The 17,457-nt window shown below is 40.1% G+C and overlaps 1 protein-coding gene across 3 annotated transcripts in view; it reads right to left on the bottom strand.

Moving 5' to 3' along the window:
- Positions 1-17,457, bottom strand: part of LOC134300939 (dnaJ homolog subfamily C member 13-like) — a 78,419-nt gene that overhangs the window by 50,850 nt on the left and 10,112 nt on the right. For all 3 annotated transcript variants that reach the window (XM_062985418.1, XM_062985419.1, XM_062985420.1), the window contains exons 2-8: positions 13,034-13,114; positions 9,607-9,682; positions 9,161-9,310; positions 7,298-7,339; positions 5,700-5,900; positions 4,221-4,427; positions 1,057-1,152 (exon numbers count right to left, since the gene is read on the bottom strand). In XM_062985418.1, the coding sequence (XP_062841488.1) occupies positions 1,057-1,152; positions 4,221-4,427; positions 5,700-5,900; positions 7,298-7,339; positions 9,161-9,310; positions 9,607-9,682; positions 13,034-13,101 (840 nt within the window). In that variant the 5' untranslated portion in view covers positions 13,102-13,114. The remainder of the gene's footprint in view (positions 1-1,056; positions 1,153-4,220; positions 4,428-5,699; positions 5,901-7,297; positions 7,340-9,160; positions 9,311-9,606; positions 9,683-13,033; positions 13,115-17,457) is intronic.

Raw genomic sequence — 17,457 nt, 5'->3', positions numbered from 1 at the left:
CGATTCCGATCGGGGGGGTTTAGCAGTAAATAAAATAAATAAACTTAAAAAGAGCCTCACAGTGAAGATAAACCGGAGCAGCGCACGCGCGTGTGTGTGTGTGTGTGTGTGTTTGTGCCTTTAGAAGAGACGCTTTGTTCACAGTATCGCTATAAGTGATTCATTGATTCATGAGTTGATTCGTTTTTATGTGAAGCGTAAGTTTCTCTTCTCAGTTATCTCTCCGTGTTTACTGTTATTAATTAAATGTCGTGGTTTTAAATAAACACCAACTAATACAGAACATTTTGTGTGACTCTCTTACATTAAAAAGCTTAATTAAAAAGCTTAATTAAAAAGCTTAATTAAACTGTTATTACCACAGATCTGTAACCGAGTCAGACTCGTTCTGTCTAAGGAGCTAAAAGTTTTCTGATCCTAAAAGTTCAGCAGATGATCCTGAACTAACGAATTTGCTAATGAATAAACTTTCTTCTCTGATTGGCTCTGTAACGTTTTCTGTTCTCATCTACATTACAAGTAAGAACCGCTTACGATTTACTAAAGTGAACCAGGAGTTTATATAACGTGCTGATAGAATCGACTCCGATGTGACCGGGTTGAATTATCTTTTTAAAGTAAATATTACAATCAGCAAAATTGCATCGTATGTATGATGCACAACGTTAATGATGTTATTTTAGGTCATGAAGAGCTTTCACTGTGGTTTCTGTACGATTGTTGATGAATGGTGATGTGATGGTTGGTGCTTCGTAGCTCAAAGTCTGGATCAATCCACTGAGCTGTTAACTTAACGTGATCTTTATATATCACACGATCGGATCGGCTACTTTTAGGAAATATCGGCCGATCGCCGATAGCATATTTTGATTAAAAATCGGCCGATACCGATTCGTAGCCGATCGATCGTTCCATCTCTAATCAAAACCTCACATACATTTGACCATATACTGTATGTTACACATTATCGCAACATTTCTCATGTGCACAAACATCTAGTTCACAAAAAACTGTGCAAACACTTAAAGCTAGCACTTTTATCCAGCAACAACTCACCTCTTCAAATGGTTTGATAGTGACGATGTTATAGGAGGCGGGGTCTCTCTCCACCAGGCACGTCTCGGTTAGGGCCAGGATCCTTTTTACAGGCTCCTAAGAAACACAGAGAACCAAACTTTATTTCCTGAATTACGTATTCTGAAGTGTATTCATCATTTCTCCTATTCTGCCACAATATTTGCAATATCTTTCATTTGAATTGCGACAATAAAACTATAGACTATAGATGGTTGTTCAGCCTGAAGATTTTAGGCCTGCAGCCTGGTTGCTGATTGATAGGGGACAAAGAGCAACACCCAGAGAGAAACACCCATGAAGTTCAAGTCTTTAATGTATAACATAGTCATGGACAATTTTGTATCTCCAATTCACCTCACTCCAATTCATGCCCTGTTGGCAGTGAAGGCCACTGATGAAGGTCTAGAAGATGACCAACTCAAACAGCAGCAATAGATGTGCTTCTTTGGACTGTGGGAGAAAACTGGAGCTCCCGGAAGAAACCTCTATACAGAAAGGACCCAGACCTCTCCACTTGGGAATCAAAACCAGGACCTTCTTGCTGTGAGGTGACGGTGCTACCCACCGAGCCAGCTTGCCAACTCATTTCTATATAGCAGTGATATGAAAAGTCTCATATCACAGATCTTTTTATATACCTTATAGGGAAAAAAGTCAAAGTCAATGTTGACTTCAATTATGGCTCTATGGGCGCCCAGGTGGCGCAGCGGGATATTCCGCTTGCACACCAGCACCGAGTTTCTGAACTCCCCGGTTCGAAACTCGGTGCAGCGACCGGTCGGCTGGGCGCCATCTAGCGGGCATAATTGGCAGTGCCTGCAGCAGATACTAATTGGACACCGTATCTGCAGGGTGGGGGCCATACTTTGTGTGGGTGGGTGGGTCTTCATACGCTGTGTAAGGACCCTGATTGGCGGAAGAGACGCCCGTGCAGAATGCAGGGGCGAGAAGAGGAGGGCTGTACACGTGTCGGAAGAGGCGTGTACAGCGACGTGCTCTCCTCGGATGCAATCTGGTATCTCTCAGCAGCGGAAGACAAATTAACCCTCTATGGTACCGTGTTGCCTCCAGGCAACATAGGCTATTTTTTTTTTTTTTTTTTTTTTTTATATTATCTATTTTTTCCCCCTTTTTTCCCCCCAATTTTTATCCCCATTCTAGTCATATCCAATTACCCTGATTATGTCCTCTATACTGGTTCAACCCCTTGCCGCTGACTGAGGACGCCACTCAACCGAATTGCGCCCCCTCCGGCACGCAATCGGTACAGACTTGCATTTTACACCCGCACGAGCCGAGTTCATACACCGAGAGACACTGCGCACGGAGGGTCACACTCCCCTCAATGTTATTCCTCAGCCCTGTGCAGGCGCCATCAGTCAACCAGCAGGGGCCGCAGTTGCACCAGTTATGAGAACCAATGCTCCGACTCTACCCGCTAAACCCATGAACAACAGCCAAACGTTGTTCATACTGCTGCCCAACCCAGTCGGAAAGGTAGAGCTGAGTTTCGATACGATGTGTCTAGAAACCCAACTCTGGTGCACTAGCGTACTTTACCGCTGCGCCACCTGAGCGGCTCCTATTTTAGCTTTTTAAAATAAAAGTAGACACCCATTTAATTGATCATTGCTATCTCAGGGGAGGGGAACTCAAAGACTAACCAATGAAAATGCAAAAAAGTGGTCGCATGACCCACAGGAGTCAATTTTGCTTCATCTTTCAGCACATGTGAGCATGACAGACAGCCCTGTATTCTCTCTAATAAAAAGTGAATTTTTCACACATTTTAATCCAGATAATCACCAACAAAACATCTGACTCACCTTCACTGGTAAGTAAAGAAGTATTTTCAAAAACATTACATTACATACCATCAAATATATCATAGAAAATTACAAAAAACTGCATGTTGCCTCGAGGCAACCTTGTACCATAATAGAATACCATAATTGCATAAGGCCATACCAGGTCTAGAACTGTTTACATGTATGTGCCATGAATAAGATTTTGTAATGCATTTATAAAAATATGTAATTCAAATACTACATTTACACTTATTATGATTTAATACAGAAGATGAATCTGCAAGTTTTCTATGGCACTTAAAAAGGGTATAAAGAACAGGTGGTACTTCCAGTTGATGAGAGTGAGGATGAGATGTTATATAGTGATGAGGAAGATGAGGTCATAGTGACAATCTGGCAGGGAGAGAGTGAGAGTGAGGATGGAGATGAGGATAGAGATGAGGATGAAGATGATGCAAATACCCAGGTTGTTCAGGCATTGTAAAAATGCAGTGCTCAAAATGTGCTACTTACCTGTATTTTTCTATTGAGAGGAATTGCTTCCTCAACTTTCATAAGCAGTGAGGGCCATTAGTGATACAGGAGATGTTGTGTATGTACATGCAGGTCCGTGTGTGTGTATATGTGCATTCTTGTAAGGATGAGGTGTATATTAGGATGAGGTTATTGTGGTTTTTAATGTTTTACCATGAAAAAACATCTGATTGTAATGTTTTGATACAATAATTTGATGATATGGTTATATTTGTGTTCCACGATGGTACAATGTTGCCTAAGAGCAACAGATGGATGTGAAATGTGACGTTTCATTAAATACCAAATGTGTAATACATTGAAAACTAGATAAATATGTTTGTTCAAGTGTTTGGTAAAAGAAATTGATGTTTTCAATAAATCTATTTCTTTTTTCTGCATGAAAATATAAAATATTTTAATTTGTCCATTATGGTACAATGTTGCCTTGAGGCAACAAACTTTTAATAACTAAATACATTTAAAAATAATTAAAATGTTTTTTGATATTGTTATAGTGACCAATTATAAGAAGGAAAAACATCACGAATATTTTTTCCCTCATTGGTATCATAATGCGTACCATAGAGGGTTAAGTACGCTAAAATCAGGAGGAAAATGGGGAGAAAATGCATTAAAAAAAAAAAAAGGCTCTATGAGACTCCGCCTTCATCCAAAGGAGCTCCCTGAGGCATACAGCTCTGCAGTGCTACTTGTTTAGATTGGGGGCAGAGCAAGCGGCAGATGCTAATGGGAATTGGAACTAGACTAAATTATTCTAGTATAGTTATAGTGTGTGTAAACCATGTCTTGATGTCTCACCGCATGGCGTGGTGAGATCTTCTGAACCACGAACTCGGCCAGAGAGGTGATGCACTCGTCTGAGCTGTACTTGCCCAGTCTGTCACCAATACAGCCCTCGAAGCTCAGAGGATCCTTTCTAAGCCGCAGCATGATCCCGATGAAGTTCCCGGCATGCTCGATGGCACTGCGGATGATTTCTTCACGGTGCTCTGATGCAAAGAGGTGCTGCACGGGACAGAAGGAAAGAACATTCACCAAACATTTACTAATACAGTGGAACCTTGACTTACGAGTTTAATTCGTTCTGTGACCAAGCTCGTAACTCAATTTGCTCGTATATCAAATCAAATTTTCCAATTAAAATGAATTGAAACGCTATTAATCCGTTCCAGCCCCCCAAAAACCACACCGATTTTTTTGTTACGTGTTTATAAATAAGAAAAATGTACTTTATAAATAACAAATAATGTATAAAAAAATAATAATACATAATAAAAGAGAATGTAAAGAAATAAACTGGTTTTATTAAGTGTATTTACTAGGGCTGTCAAACGATTAAAAAATTTAATCGCGATTAATCTCAGAATTTCATATAGTTAATCGCGATTAATCGCATTAAATAAAATCTGTGTAAATGTTATAGAAAACAAGGTTTTTTAAGTGAAATGTGAAAAGTGGACGTTTCTACACGAAGTGAGTGTGTTTTGACCCTTTTGGGGCTTCCATAGTTCATGGACTAGCGTGCTTGACTCCGGTATTCAGTGCCGTAACAGATTAAGTTAATAAAGTGTTTTGCTCCCGATAACTTGTGAATATACCGTGTATTTATTTCTTTATTATGCAAGTGCATCCCTACGACGCTCAGTTATATTATTTTAACAAACCGCAAATGAACAACGGTGGCAAGTCCGACATTAAAACGTTGGTTCTACCAGTCAAGTCTCAACATGAACTAGAATTTGCGTTAACGGCACTATTTTTTTTAATCGCGTTAAATTGAGATTGCGTTAATGCGTTATTATCGCGTTAACTTCGACAGCCCTAGTATTTACCTTAAAAATCAGACGAAGATGCTGGCGGAGGCGGAGATTGGCGGAGGAAGTTGGGGGAGTGTTTCATTTCGTGCTCCATCACTTAACTTACTAATGCTACAATATATTGCTAAATTTAACGTACACTTTATCGCTAAGCTTAATTGCGACTTTTTTAAAATATATATATATTTTTTTACTTCACTTAATCTTATTCTTCACTGACTTCTGGCTTTTCCGTCACATTTTCCTCGCTTTCACTTGCTTGTACGGCAAGATAACCAGGTGAACTGAACTCAGCTGAGCTCGTAACTCAGATCTCGGCTCGTATCACAAAGCAAAAAATCGACCAAGTGACAGCTCGTGTCTCGGAAAATTCGTAAGTTGGGTCACTCGTAAGTCAAGGTTCCACTGTATAACGTTTAAAAAGCACTCTATGTTCGAATTAGGGTAAGGTCCTACTCACCAGTCTGCTGAAGCCTCCATAAATGATGCAGAAGCCTCCCTGGTAGTCTGAAACCTCGGCAAATCCTTCAACGCAACGATAATCATAGGAACAGATCACCCTGTTGGTTTGAAGGTCAATCTGATCGATGCCCCCTGGCGTGACTTCTAACCCCACCGTCTTGCGGGTGTCGCTCCAGTGATGCTTGTAGCAGTTATAGCGCTGAGGAGAACAACCACAACTCAAAAATCTCAAAAGTACATACTAGAACCTAATCTAGAACCAGCGTTCATGCAAAAATGTATTTAACCAAATTAGATATATTTTTACTTTTTAGCCATAATATTAAAACCACCTCCTTGTTTCTACACTCATTGTCCATTTTATCAGCTCCACTTACCATATAGAAGCACTTTGTAGTTCTACAATTACTGACTGTAGTCCATCTGTTTCTCTGCATGCTTTGTTCGCCCCCTTTTATGCTGTTCTTCAATGGTCAGGACTCTCCCAGGACCACTACAAAGCAGATATTATTTGGGTGGTGGATCATTCTCAGCACTGCAGTGACACTGACATGGTGGTGGTGTGTTAGTGTGTGTTGTGCTGGTATGAGTGGATCAGACACAGCAACACTGATGGAGTTTTTAAACACCTCACTGTCACTGCTGGACTGAGAATAGGAATAGTCCACTAACCAAAAATATCCAGCCAACAGCGCCCTGTGGGCAGCATCCTGTGACCACTGATGAAGGTCTAGATTCAGATGACCAACTCAAACAGCAGCAATAGATGAGCGATCGTCTCTGACCTTACATCTACAAGGTGGACCAACTAGGTAGGAGTGTCTAATAGAGTGGACAGTGAGTAGACACGGTATTTAAAAACTCCAGCAGCGCTGCTGTGTCTGATCCACTCATACCAGCACAACACACACTAACACACCACCACCATGTCAATGTCACTGCAATGCTGAGAATGATTCACCACCTAAATAATACCTGCTCTGTGGTGGTCCTGTGGGGGTTCTGACCATTGAAGAACAGGGTGAAGGCAAGTTAAAAAAGTATGTAGAGAAATAGATGGACTACAGTCAGTAATTGAAGAACTACAAAGTGATTCTATATGGTAAGTGAAGCTGATAAAATGGACAGTGAGTGTAGAAACAAGGATTTTAATGTTATGGTTGATCTGTGTATATATGGTGCTTTTTCAGGTCCTTCTCTTTAAATAACACAAGTGTCAAGCTTAATGCCACAAAGGTTTTAAGTCTAGCTGCATGCTAACGTCAAGACCTTTAATTAACTGTAACATATCATCACATGGATGCAGGTGAATAAATAAAACTAATGAATATAATAAATATTTGCTGGGTCCAGTTTCCCGGAGAATACTGGTCACAGTGCAGTAATACACCCCAGACAGGACGCCAATCCATCGTGGGGCCTCTGGAATCCCTGAAACCCCAGGTTGGTAGCACTACTAAATATCTGAACTGAAGATCAATACCATGCGGTAACCTGAGCGCCTTATGTATAGCTTCTTTAAGTAATGGTTTATCCACCTGTCTACCAAACCTCCATCTATACATTTTTTTACTACAAAAGGATAACAGTACTCACTCTTCCAGTTATTTTTCCCTCAGCAAAGTCTGTTCTGAATCTCTGTGTGGAAAGGGAGAGGGGTTGGGGGTGAGACAAGCATTAAACACAGCATAAAAAAACACACAACATACACTACAGTATATGTACTAATCTTCATCACATGTCCTGTACTACATACAGTGGAGGTTAGAAGGCAAGGCAAGTTTATTTGTATAGCACCTTTCATACACAGTGGCAATTCAAAGTGCTTTACATAAGGAAAAAAAAAGTTAATTAAAAGCATTAAAACATTCCTGAGATCTAGAACCTCAGAAAGACTTCTTGCAAACATTTAGTTACAATTAAGAGAGCATGAAATTCAAACAAAAAATTAAGAACATGAAAAGTTAAAAGAAAATATTGTAAAATACAATTTGGGAAATACGAAATTAAAACAAGAGAGATAAGCAATTAAAACATGAAAACTAAAAGAAATATGGTAAAAATGAGGGTAATAGCAAAAATTTTGAGCTCAATCATAGGCACAAGAAAAAAGAAATGTTTTTAACCTGGATTTAAACATTTCTACATTTGAGGAACATCTAATATCTCCTGGCAGTCTGTTCCAGTTATATGCAGCCCAACAGCTAAATGCTGCTTCACCATGTTTAGTTTGGACTCTGGGCTCAACTAGCTGACCTGAGTCCATGGATCTAAGAGATCTACTAGGTTTATATTCTCTAAACATATCTGAGATGTATTCTGGGCCGAAACCATTCAGTGATTTATAGACCAGTAGCAGCACTTTAAATTCTAGTCTGTAACTAACCGGAAGCCAGTGTAGAGATTTTAGAACTGGAGTGATGTGCTCAGTTCTCTTGGTCTTAGTTAAAACTCTAGCAGCAGCGTTCTGAATGAGCTGTAACTGTTTAATGGTCTTTTTGGGAAGTCCAGTTAAGAGACCATTACAATAGTCCACCCTACTGGAGATAAAAGCATGGATCAGCTTCTCTAGGTCTTGTTGGCACACTAGACCCTTGATTTTGGCTATATTTCTAAGATGGTAGAAGGCTGTTTTGGTGATGGTTTTTATATGGCTGGTGAATGTGAGATCTGAGTCTATTAGAACGCCAAGATTTCGGACTTGGTCTTTGGTTTTTAGAGCCCGGGAACTGAGGTGTTCACTGACACTAATCCTCTTCTCTTTGCTGCCAAACACAACAATCTCTGTTTTGTCCTTATTTAACTGTAGTCTGGGATCTACAGTCTGGGAAGTCTGGGATCACTGGAGAACATGCTTCTAGTTTTCATGTTTCACAGATTTTTTAAAGGTTTTTTTTAATGTTTTTAATGTTTTTTTTTTTAATTTAATTACGCTGGGCAATGTTTTTAATTATGAGTAATATAATCAGCATACTTATTTATGTCTATTTTTTTTTATCTTTTCACCTGCATAAGGCGAGTTTATATGGAGATCAGTATCGTGCAAGGAGAGTCACACACTGATCTCCATTATCCCCCGTCTCTGTACAGACACCATCTATCAAAGTAATTGCAGAAATCATAAGAAATCCCCTCCAGCATTGCTGTTTTTATTGCATATTGCAGAATGTCCCAACTTTTTAGAAATGTCATGGCATTATTTAAATGGGGACTCTTAACAAACTCTTTGTAACTCTTTACAAAAATAGTCTATGCAGTTGAGCACCTTCGACTAAATTTTCCCAAATACTAAATTAACGATTGCATGAAGTCCCCCAATGGCATGTAACATCTATCGAAACCTACCCAGAATACCAGAGGCTCTTCTTTTACCTTGGCAGTGGTGGGGCTTAAACCTGCAACCTACTGATCAATAGTCCTGTACCTTAACAGCTGAGCTAACAATGCTCTTTTTCGTACCAGTGCTTCCGTCAGCAGCTCTGTTCGATGTTCGGTGGAAAACTTGAGCGTCTCGGATTTCTTTCCGCTGCCTTTCCGGAAGGTGAGGTTAAACTCCGTGCCCTGGCCTTTCCCCACAGGTGAGATGCCACAGATATCTCCATAAGGCCACTGTTTAAAAATGAATAAATACATTAAATGGACAGGAGTTAAAACAGGTCTAAGTAAACATTTACATGCTCACTTATAATCTGGCCTTTTTCTAATTTCTAAAGTGCATTAAAGCATTAATCTTTCTAATGTATTCTATCAAGCTTGATATTTTCTACTTAATTGTGAAAATAGTGCAATTTAGTGTGCAAGTCTCTGACTCTGTGTTTTTCATCACAATCAAAAAATGACAAATTGTTCAACCCTGGGTATATCTGTGATGTCACGTACAACACATCTCTAGCGCACGCTCGTACCTGGTTTGTAACTTCTAACGTTGTTGGATTGTATGTGGTGATTCCATGTGTCCCAACTGAGAAAACTCGCTTGTACCTGAAACAAACACACACACACACACACACACACACACACACACACACACACACACACAATTAGGTATGTATAATTGATCCACCACCCAAATAATACCTACTCTGTAGTGGTGCTGGGAGAGTCCTGACCATTTAAGTGCAGCATGATAGGGGGCTAACAAAGCATGCAGAGAAACAGATGGACTACAGTCAGTAATTGTAGAACTACAAAGTGCTTCTATATGGTAAATTGGAGCTGATAAAATGGACAGTGAGTGTACAAACAAGAAGGTGGTTTTAATGTTATGGTTGATCAGTGTATATTGTTCCCATCGTTTTTTGGGAGCAGAACTGGTGGCTGGGCCTCTATACTAATGCCAGATCACATAATACACAACAAATTCGCTGTCTTGCTGGCTGTGCCGTTGGTTCCTATAGAGCAGGGGTGCCCAAATAATTCCTTATAAGGGGCCAAAATTTAATCTCAGTGAGGGGCCACGGGCCAAAACTAAAAGTTATTTTAACTAGGGCTGGGCGATATTGAAAAAAAAAAAAAGATTCTGATTGTGTTTTTTTTTTTTTTTTTTTTTTTTGTTGTTTTTGTATAATGCAATTGAAAAAAAAAAGACTTTTTTTGCATTTTAATTTAAGAGACTGCAGAAGTGAAAAAATAGTAACAGCACCACCTATAATTATCTTTTCAAGGGACTCAAACTTTATAACAATAACAATATAACAATTAACAATAAACATAAATCTTAATTAGCTATATGCTTTTTAGGAACAGCTCACAAACAACTCACTTTAAGTAATTTGCAGCAGAACCTCCTTACATTAAGAAAAGTGCAAAGCTACAAAAAGTTCTTTACAGATTTCTTAAAAGAAACACAAGCCTGTATACTGTTTTCACCAATGAAGTTAGTGTATCAGTATCTACACTGGGGGACCACAAGTAATCACTCAGCTTTCATTTTGTCCCCTTGTGATTGGGGGGTGGATGGAGGGGCACATTCCGCTTCTAACAATATTGACTACAACTCCCATGCTCTCACAGACTGTCACGTGACTACCACAAGTCTCCGGTCAGTCAATTCTGATTGGTCCTCCCACTCCGGAGTTTTGATTCAGTTCAGCTGTGTTCGATTCCATGAATCTTAATTAAACTCTTCTGTTTGTGAGTCTCGTTGTGAAGTTTTGCCGATCGTGTTTGCGCTCCTTATTTCTGAATCTAACTATTACCGTGTATGACCCTTGTTGTCTTCCGTTTACTGTTTTTACTCTTTTGATATTAAACTGACATGTTGGTATTTTAATTAAAATATAAAGTATGTAAACAATCGCGATTGTCACATTTCTAACATCGTGTGAAAACGTTCATTCGAATTAATCGTGAAAATCGCCCACCCTAATTTTAATATTGCATTAAATTTAAAAATATCACGTTTTTGTTGTTAAATAAAACACTACTGTTTATTCTAATTAACAGTGCTTTTATTTATTTCAACGGATGATAGATGTTTCTTTTTAGGAGCAGAAATATTTGAACAAATGTAAATTTGTAAAGAAAAACATGCAAAGCAAAATATATACTGTATATATACGTATATACCATCAATATTCAAATATTCAATATATTCACCTTTCCTCGCCACTGTACTTTGAGAACAGGTGTGCATGTTTTGTTTCGTAATGCTGACGGATGTTGTACTCCTTTAGTGCAGCCACTATCTATCCGCAGATGAGGCAAACTGCGGTTTAATCTATTTCGGTGAAAAAATATTCAAACTGTTTTTAAATGTTCGTTTATCCAATGCCACTGCCTCATACGCTCCATGATTAACAGCCTCACTCGTGTCATCATGTCTGCTGACAGGAGCTCCACAGCGCCCCCCTCTCCTATCCACTGTCTCATGTAAAATTGTGGTCAGCCAATGAATTGCAGCTAGCGTTATAGGCAGTTCAACACTGTTAAAAGAAATTCCCAGCTACTGACAAAAGTAAGCGCTACTTTGATATAGTGAGGCGGGCCAGAAAAAAGAGACGGCGGGCCAAGTTTGGCCCGCGGGCCCCAAATTGGGCAGCCCTGCTATAGAGTATAGTTTTGCCACTCGAGTCTGTTCTTACAGCTTCAACATGCACTTGAAAGTTCTTGATCCAGTTTGCTGCTGCCCTTTTCAAAGCGCCGCTAATGAGACAAATTGTTTAGACTGGACTGAAGCGAAGCACAGACATGTCAGAAAGAAAATGATTCTGCCTCACAAACCCTGAACTGCTGGATTCCACTTTAAATGAGAACCACGTCATTGTGAGGAAAAAAAACAGGGCATGGCAACTAGTCAGCTGTGGAATGTGAGGACCAGGTTTGCATTATTGGTAGCAATTCTTTGTTTGCTAATCCTGGATTCCAGGTCAGTGGTAGCAAAGCAGTTACAGTGATAGCTCAGCAGCTCCAGCCTTGTAGTAATCAGAAGGTTGCAGGTTCAAGCCTGACCACCGCCAATTTATTATATATATATATTCTGATCAGTTATTTAATCCACCTCCTTGTTTTTACACTCACTGTCCATTTTATCAGCTCCACTTGCCATATAGAAACACTTTGTAGTTCTACAATTACTGACTGTAGTCCATCTGTTTCTCTGCATGCTTTGTTAGCCCCCTTTCATGCTGTTCTTCAATGGTCAGGACTCTCCCAGGACCACCACAGAGCAGGTATTATTTAGGTGGTGGATCATTCTCAGCACTGCAGTGACACTGACATGGTGGTGGTGTGTTAGTGTGTGTTGTGCTGGTATGAGTGGATCAGACACAGCAAAACTGATGAAGTTTTTAGTCCACCAATATCCAGCCAACAGCGCCCTGTGGGCAGCGTCCTGTGACTACTGATGAAGGTCTAGAAGATCACCAACTCAAATAGCAGCAATAGATGAGCGATCCTCTCTGACTTTACATCTACAAGGTGGACCAACTAGGTAGGAGTGTCTAATAGAGTGGACAGTGAATCTCTCCCAGGACCTTCTTGCTGTAAGGCGACAGTGCTACCCACCGAGCCATATGCCACCCTCACTTGCAGAGCTATTCAGAGTAAAAACACACCAAAAACTAAACTATTTTAAATGTAAATTGCACTACATATAAAGTAAGTGGGATTATCAAATGTCACACTGCATGTGGTGGGTCGGCAATGTGTGAATTCAACAGGAAGCATTTCTATGTGAAACCCAAGCCACGTCATAACCGGTGAACGTACGCGGGTATTTACATGAGTTTTGTGTGTAAAAGAAGGCTTATGTTACAGAGCCACGAGAACTGTTCGACTGTGTGGTGTGCCTGCAGCTTGAGAAGTGAAGATAGATAAGAGCTGGGTACTTACTTCCCCCTCCAGGAGTGTTTGGTTGTGTAAAAACAGGCCAAGTCTTTGTTATCTTTGAGGACATTCATCTTCTGGCAAGGCCTGCGACAAGAGAACAGTGTTGAGAGTTGATTAACAAACAGAAGAGACAAGATAAGCTGGGAAAAGCCGACAAGTAAACTCTAATACTCTAAAGTCAGAATGGTGGGCACTCGGGTGGCGCAGGGGTCTGCTGCACTAGCCCACCACCACTGAAATCTGGCTTTGACTCTCAGTGGCGTTATCGGCCAGCCTGGCCCCCTACACAGACTGTATTTGAAACATCTGATGGGGAAGCGAGCGAACCCCTGTGATGGACTGGCACCCTATCCTGAGTATTCCTGAATTGCATACAGCGTTCCTGGTAGAACTAAACCTCCTGCAACCTTGACCATGATAAATGTCAGAAAGTGTAATAGATCATGAAATCAAAAGATATTTCATCGTTTTAACAAAATAATACACTTGTGTTTAGTTTGTATTCATTTCATTTTCCAAAAAAAATGTCTCCCATTATCTCCAAATTTAGTCATTTCCAATTCCTAATATCCTAATATCCTAAGCCAATCAGGGCATGTGCAATACCCCACTACTATCTCAATGCTGTGTGTTTTATAGTTTAGTCTTTCTTCTTTATATTTAAGATTCTTATACATTCGTGTGTATGGTGTATTTATATATATAATTTTTTTGCTTTTATTTTTACTTATTGTATGTGTAAGCACCGTTGGATTGCTACTCAATTTCGTTGTACACTGTGCAATGACAATAAAGGCATCTTATCTTATCTTATTCCCAAATGTGAATCCATTGCTGCTGGCACAACCCCCAATCTGATCAGACAGCCGGATCACAACACACTCCTGTGATTATAGATCAATGAAAACCAGACCATACAAACTAACTGGCTACTCTTAAGTAGGTACGAGTGAGTGAATCTACCTTCTGCATTTCTTTAGGAGGTGGCAGGAAACACAAAGATAACCCGTGTGAATGAGAGAAGGAATGGAACATTGACCAGAGGTGAGGTTTGTAAGGTCTCCCTAGCAAATTGAAGCCGTTTTCGCCGGTTAGTCTCACTGACGAGTGGTTTTCTTAAGGCTACACAGCTGTTTAGTCCCAATCCCTTGAGTTCCCTTCGCATTGTGCATGTGGAAATGCTCTTACTTTCACTATTAAACATATCCCTGAGTTCTACTGTTGTTTTTCTACCATCTGATTTCACCAAACGTTTAAGTGATAACCGATCACGATCATTCAAGATTTTTTTCCGACCACATTCCTTCCTCGGAGATGATGTTTCCCCACTGTCCTTCCACTTTTTAATAATCTGTTGGACAGTTCTTAACCCGATGTTAGTTATTTCAGCTTCTCCTGAGATGTTTTCTCTGCTTGATGCATGCCAATAATTTGATCCTTCTGAAACAGATTAACATCTTTTCCACGACCGCAGGATGTGTCTTTCGACGTGGTTGTTTAACAAATGAGAAGCTACTCACTGCATCAGTTAGGGTTAAATAACTTGTTGCCAGCTGAAACATAATCACCCATGCAGTAATTTTTCAATGGGAGGCTCTTACCTATTTGCTTAGTTAAATCCAGGTGGTGACCTTTTTTTTGGCCAGGCAGTGTATGTTGCAAGCTTCTCTAGTATAACCTTGACACTAGTGAAACTAATTTTCCATTTCAGGTCTTAATACACTGTCATACTCTAACACAATACAGATAGAGAGATTACACAGATTACGTAAAAACAGAGCAGATAAACAATAGTTAGATGGTAAAACAGAGGCTTACACTGTGAGAACAGATTACACCAAGAGTTCCCTTGAACACCATCCGCGGCCAGACAGACGTCACTGCGTAAAAGACCTCATTTTTAAAATGCAAATCCATATAGGCAAATGAGGCTAAGGCCAAAAGCCGGGCCTGGAAAACATTTCAAAGCTGGTCTGCAGACGTTCCTGCAGTTGAATCACATGACCTGGGACCTCCCTGTCTGTCTGGTTGCTTATACAGTGGTACCTTGTAACTCAACGTCCCCTAAACTCAAAATCTTTGAATCTTAATGACTCACCTTGAGTTTGTTTTTGAAACAATGTATTTTTTTTTTATTTCAAATTAACAATGAACAGTCACTCTGTTCAGCGCTCAGCTTGAGCGATGCGGTAAAACGTCATCAAAGTGCGCATATGAGACGAAACTGCATTTGTGTGGAATAATCGTCAGGTTCACTCTGAAAGCTCCACATGTATCTGTGTTTAGCTGGATTTTTCTCACTGTTTCACTTTTAAACTTGTATTACAGCTCAGGGTTCTGAGAAATTGTGAAAATCAGCTTTTTATTTCAGTGTTTTTATGTTATATTTGCGTTATTTTCAGTGTATAAGTGCCAAAACAACCCCATTATTTTAAATATGCCTAAAACAAGTCAATGGGACCATGGAATGCATTAAGAAGAAGAAGAAGATATACTTTATTTGTCATACAGTGAAGCCCGAAATTATTCATACCCCTGGCAAATTTTGACTTAAAGTTACTTTTATTCAACCAGCAATTTTTTTTTTGGACCGGAAATGACACAGGCGTCTCCCAGAAGATAATAAGACGATGTACAAGAGGCATCATTATGGAAAAAAATATTTCTCAGCTTTTATTTACATTTGAACAAAAAGTGGCATGTCCAAAATTATTCATACCCTTCTCAATAATTAATAGAAAAGCCTTTATTGGCTATTACAGCAATCAAACGCTTCCTATAATTGCTGACCAGCTTTTTGCATGTCTCCACTGGTATTTTTGCCCATTCATCTTTAGCGATGAGCTCCAACTCTTTCAGGTTGGAGGGTCTCCTTGCCATCACCCTGATCTTTAGCTCCCTCCACAGATTCTCAATTGGATTCAAGTCAGGACTCTGGCTGGGCCACTGCAAAATGTTAATGTTTTTGTCCGCTAACCATTTCTTCACCACTTTTGCTGTGTGTTTTGGGTCGTTGTCGTGCTGAAATGTCCACTGGTGCCCAAGGCCAAGTTTCTCTGCAGACTGCCTGATGTTGTTGTTGAGAATCTTGATGTATTGATCTTTTTTCATGATGCCGTTTACTGTGATTAGGTTCCCTGGTCCATTGGCTGAAAAACACCCCCAAATCATTAGGTTCCCACCACCATGTTTGACAGTGGGGATGGTGTTCTTAGGGTTGAAGGCTTCTCCTTTTTTACGCCAAATGAAGGATACATCATTGTGGCCAAACAATTCAATTTTTGTTTCATCTGACCATAAAACAGAAGACCAGAAGTCTTCTTCTTTGTCCAGATGAGCATTTGCAAAGGCCAAGCGAGCTTTTGTGTGCCTTTTCTGGAGAAGTGGCGTCCTCCTTGGTCTGCGTCCGTGGAACCCAGCAGTGTGCAGTGTCCGTTGGACTGTCTGCCTTGAGACGTTGCCACCAGCAGAGCCCAGATTCACCAGTATGGCCTTGGTGGTGATCCTTGGATTCTTTTTCACCTCTCTCACTATCCTCCTGGCCAGCACAGGTGTCACTTTTGGCTTCCGACCACGTCCTCTGAGATTTTCCACAGTGCGGAATGTCTTGTATTTTTTAATAATACTTTGCACTGTAGCCACTGGAACTTGAAAACATTTAGATACGGCCTTATAGCCCTTTCCTGACTTGTGAGCTGCCACAATGCACAGCCACAGGTCCTTAGTGAGCTCCTTTGTCTTAGCCATGACTGTCCACAAACCAACTGCAGAGAGTTGCTGTTTTTTACCTGTTGAGTTGATTAAAACAGCTGTTCCCAATGAATCAGGGTAATTAGGATGCTTTAGAACAGCTTGGACTATTTGGAATGGTATAGAACTTTGGATTTTCCCATAGACTGTGACAGTTTGCAAAGGGTATGAATAATTTTGGACATGCCACTTTTTGTTCAAATGTAAATAAAAGCTGGGAAATATTTTTTTCCATAATGATGCCTCTTGTACATCGTCTTATTATCTTCTGGAAGACACCTGTGTCATTTCTGGTCAAAAAAAAAATTGCTGGTTGAATAAAAGTAACTTTAAGTCAAAATTTGCCAGGGGTATGAATAATTTCGGGCTTCACTGTATATACATATACAGGTTTCCCATACATCCTTAGGAGAAAAAATAACTCAACGCCAGTCCCAGAACCAATTGACGTTGAGTTTCAAGGTACCACTGTGTCACTATATAGGGGCTGATAACACGGTTACTTTTCGGGGCCCATTTGACCATGTAAAGCTACTTTTTTCAGTCACAGTCCACTAATATGAGCCAACTTTTAAGTCACCCCAGATATCGGCTGTGTCTGTGCGACCCTTTCTCAGTCAGGAATGAAAATCAGCACCAGTACAGGTAGCAAAACGCAACGTGTAATGGGATACGTC

Source organism: Trichomycterus rosablanca, chromosome 23 (genome assembly GCF_030014385.1).
Source record: "Trichomycterus rosablanca isolate fTriRos1 chromosome 23, fTriRos1.hap1, whole genome shotgun sequence".
NCBI classification, from domain to species: domain Eukaryota; kingdom Metazoa; phylum Chordata; class Actinopteri; order Siluriformes; family Trichomycteridae; genus Trichomycterus; species Trichomycterus rosablanca.
The sequence above is the reverse complement of the archived record's forward strand: the minus strand, read 5'-3'. Positions and strand labels throughout refer to the sequence as shown.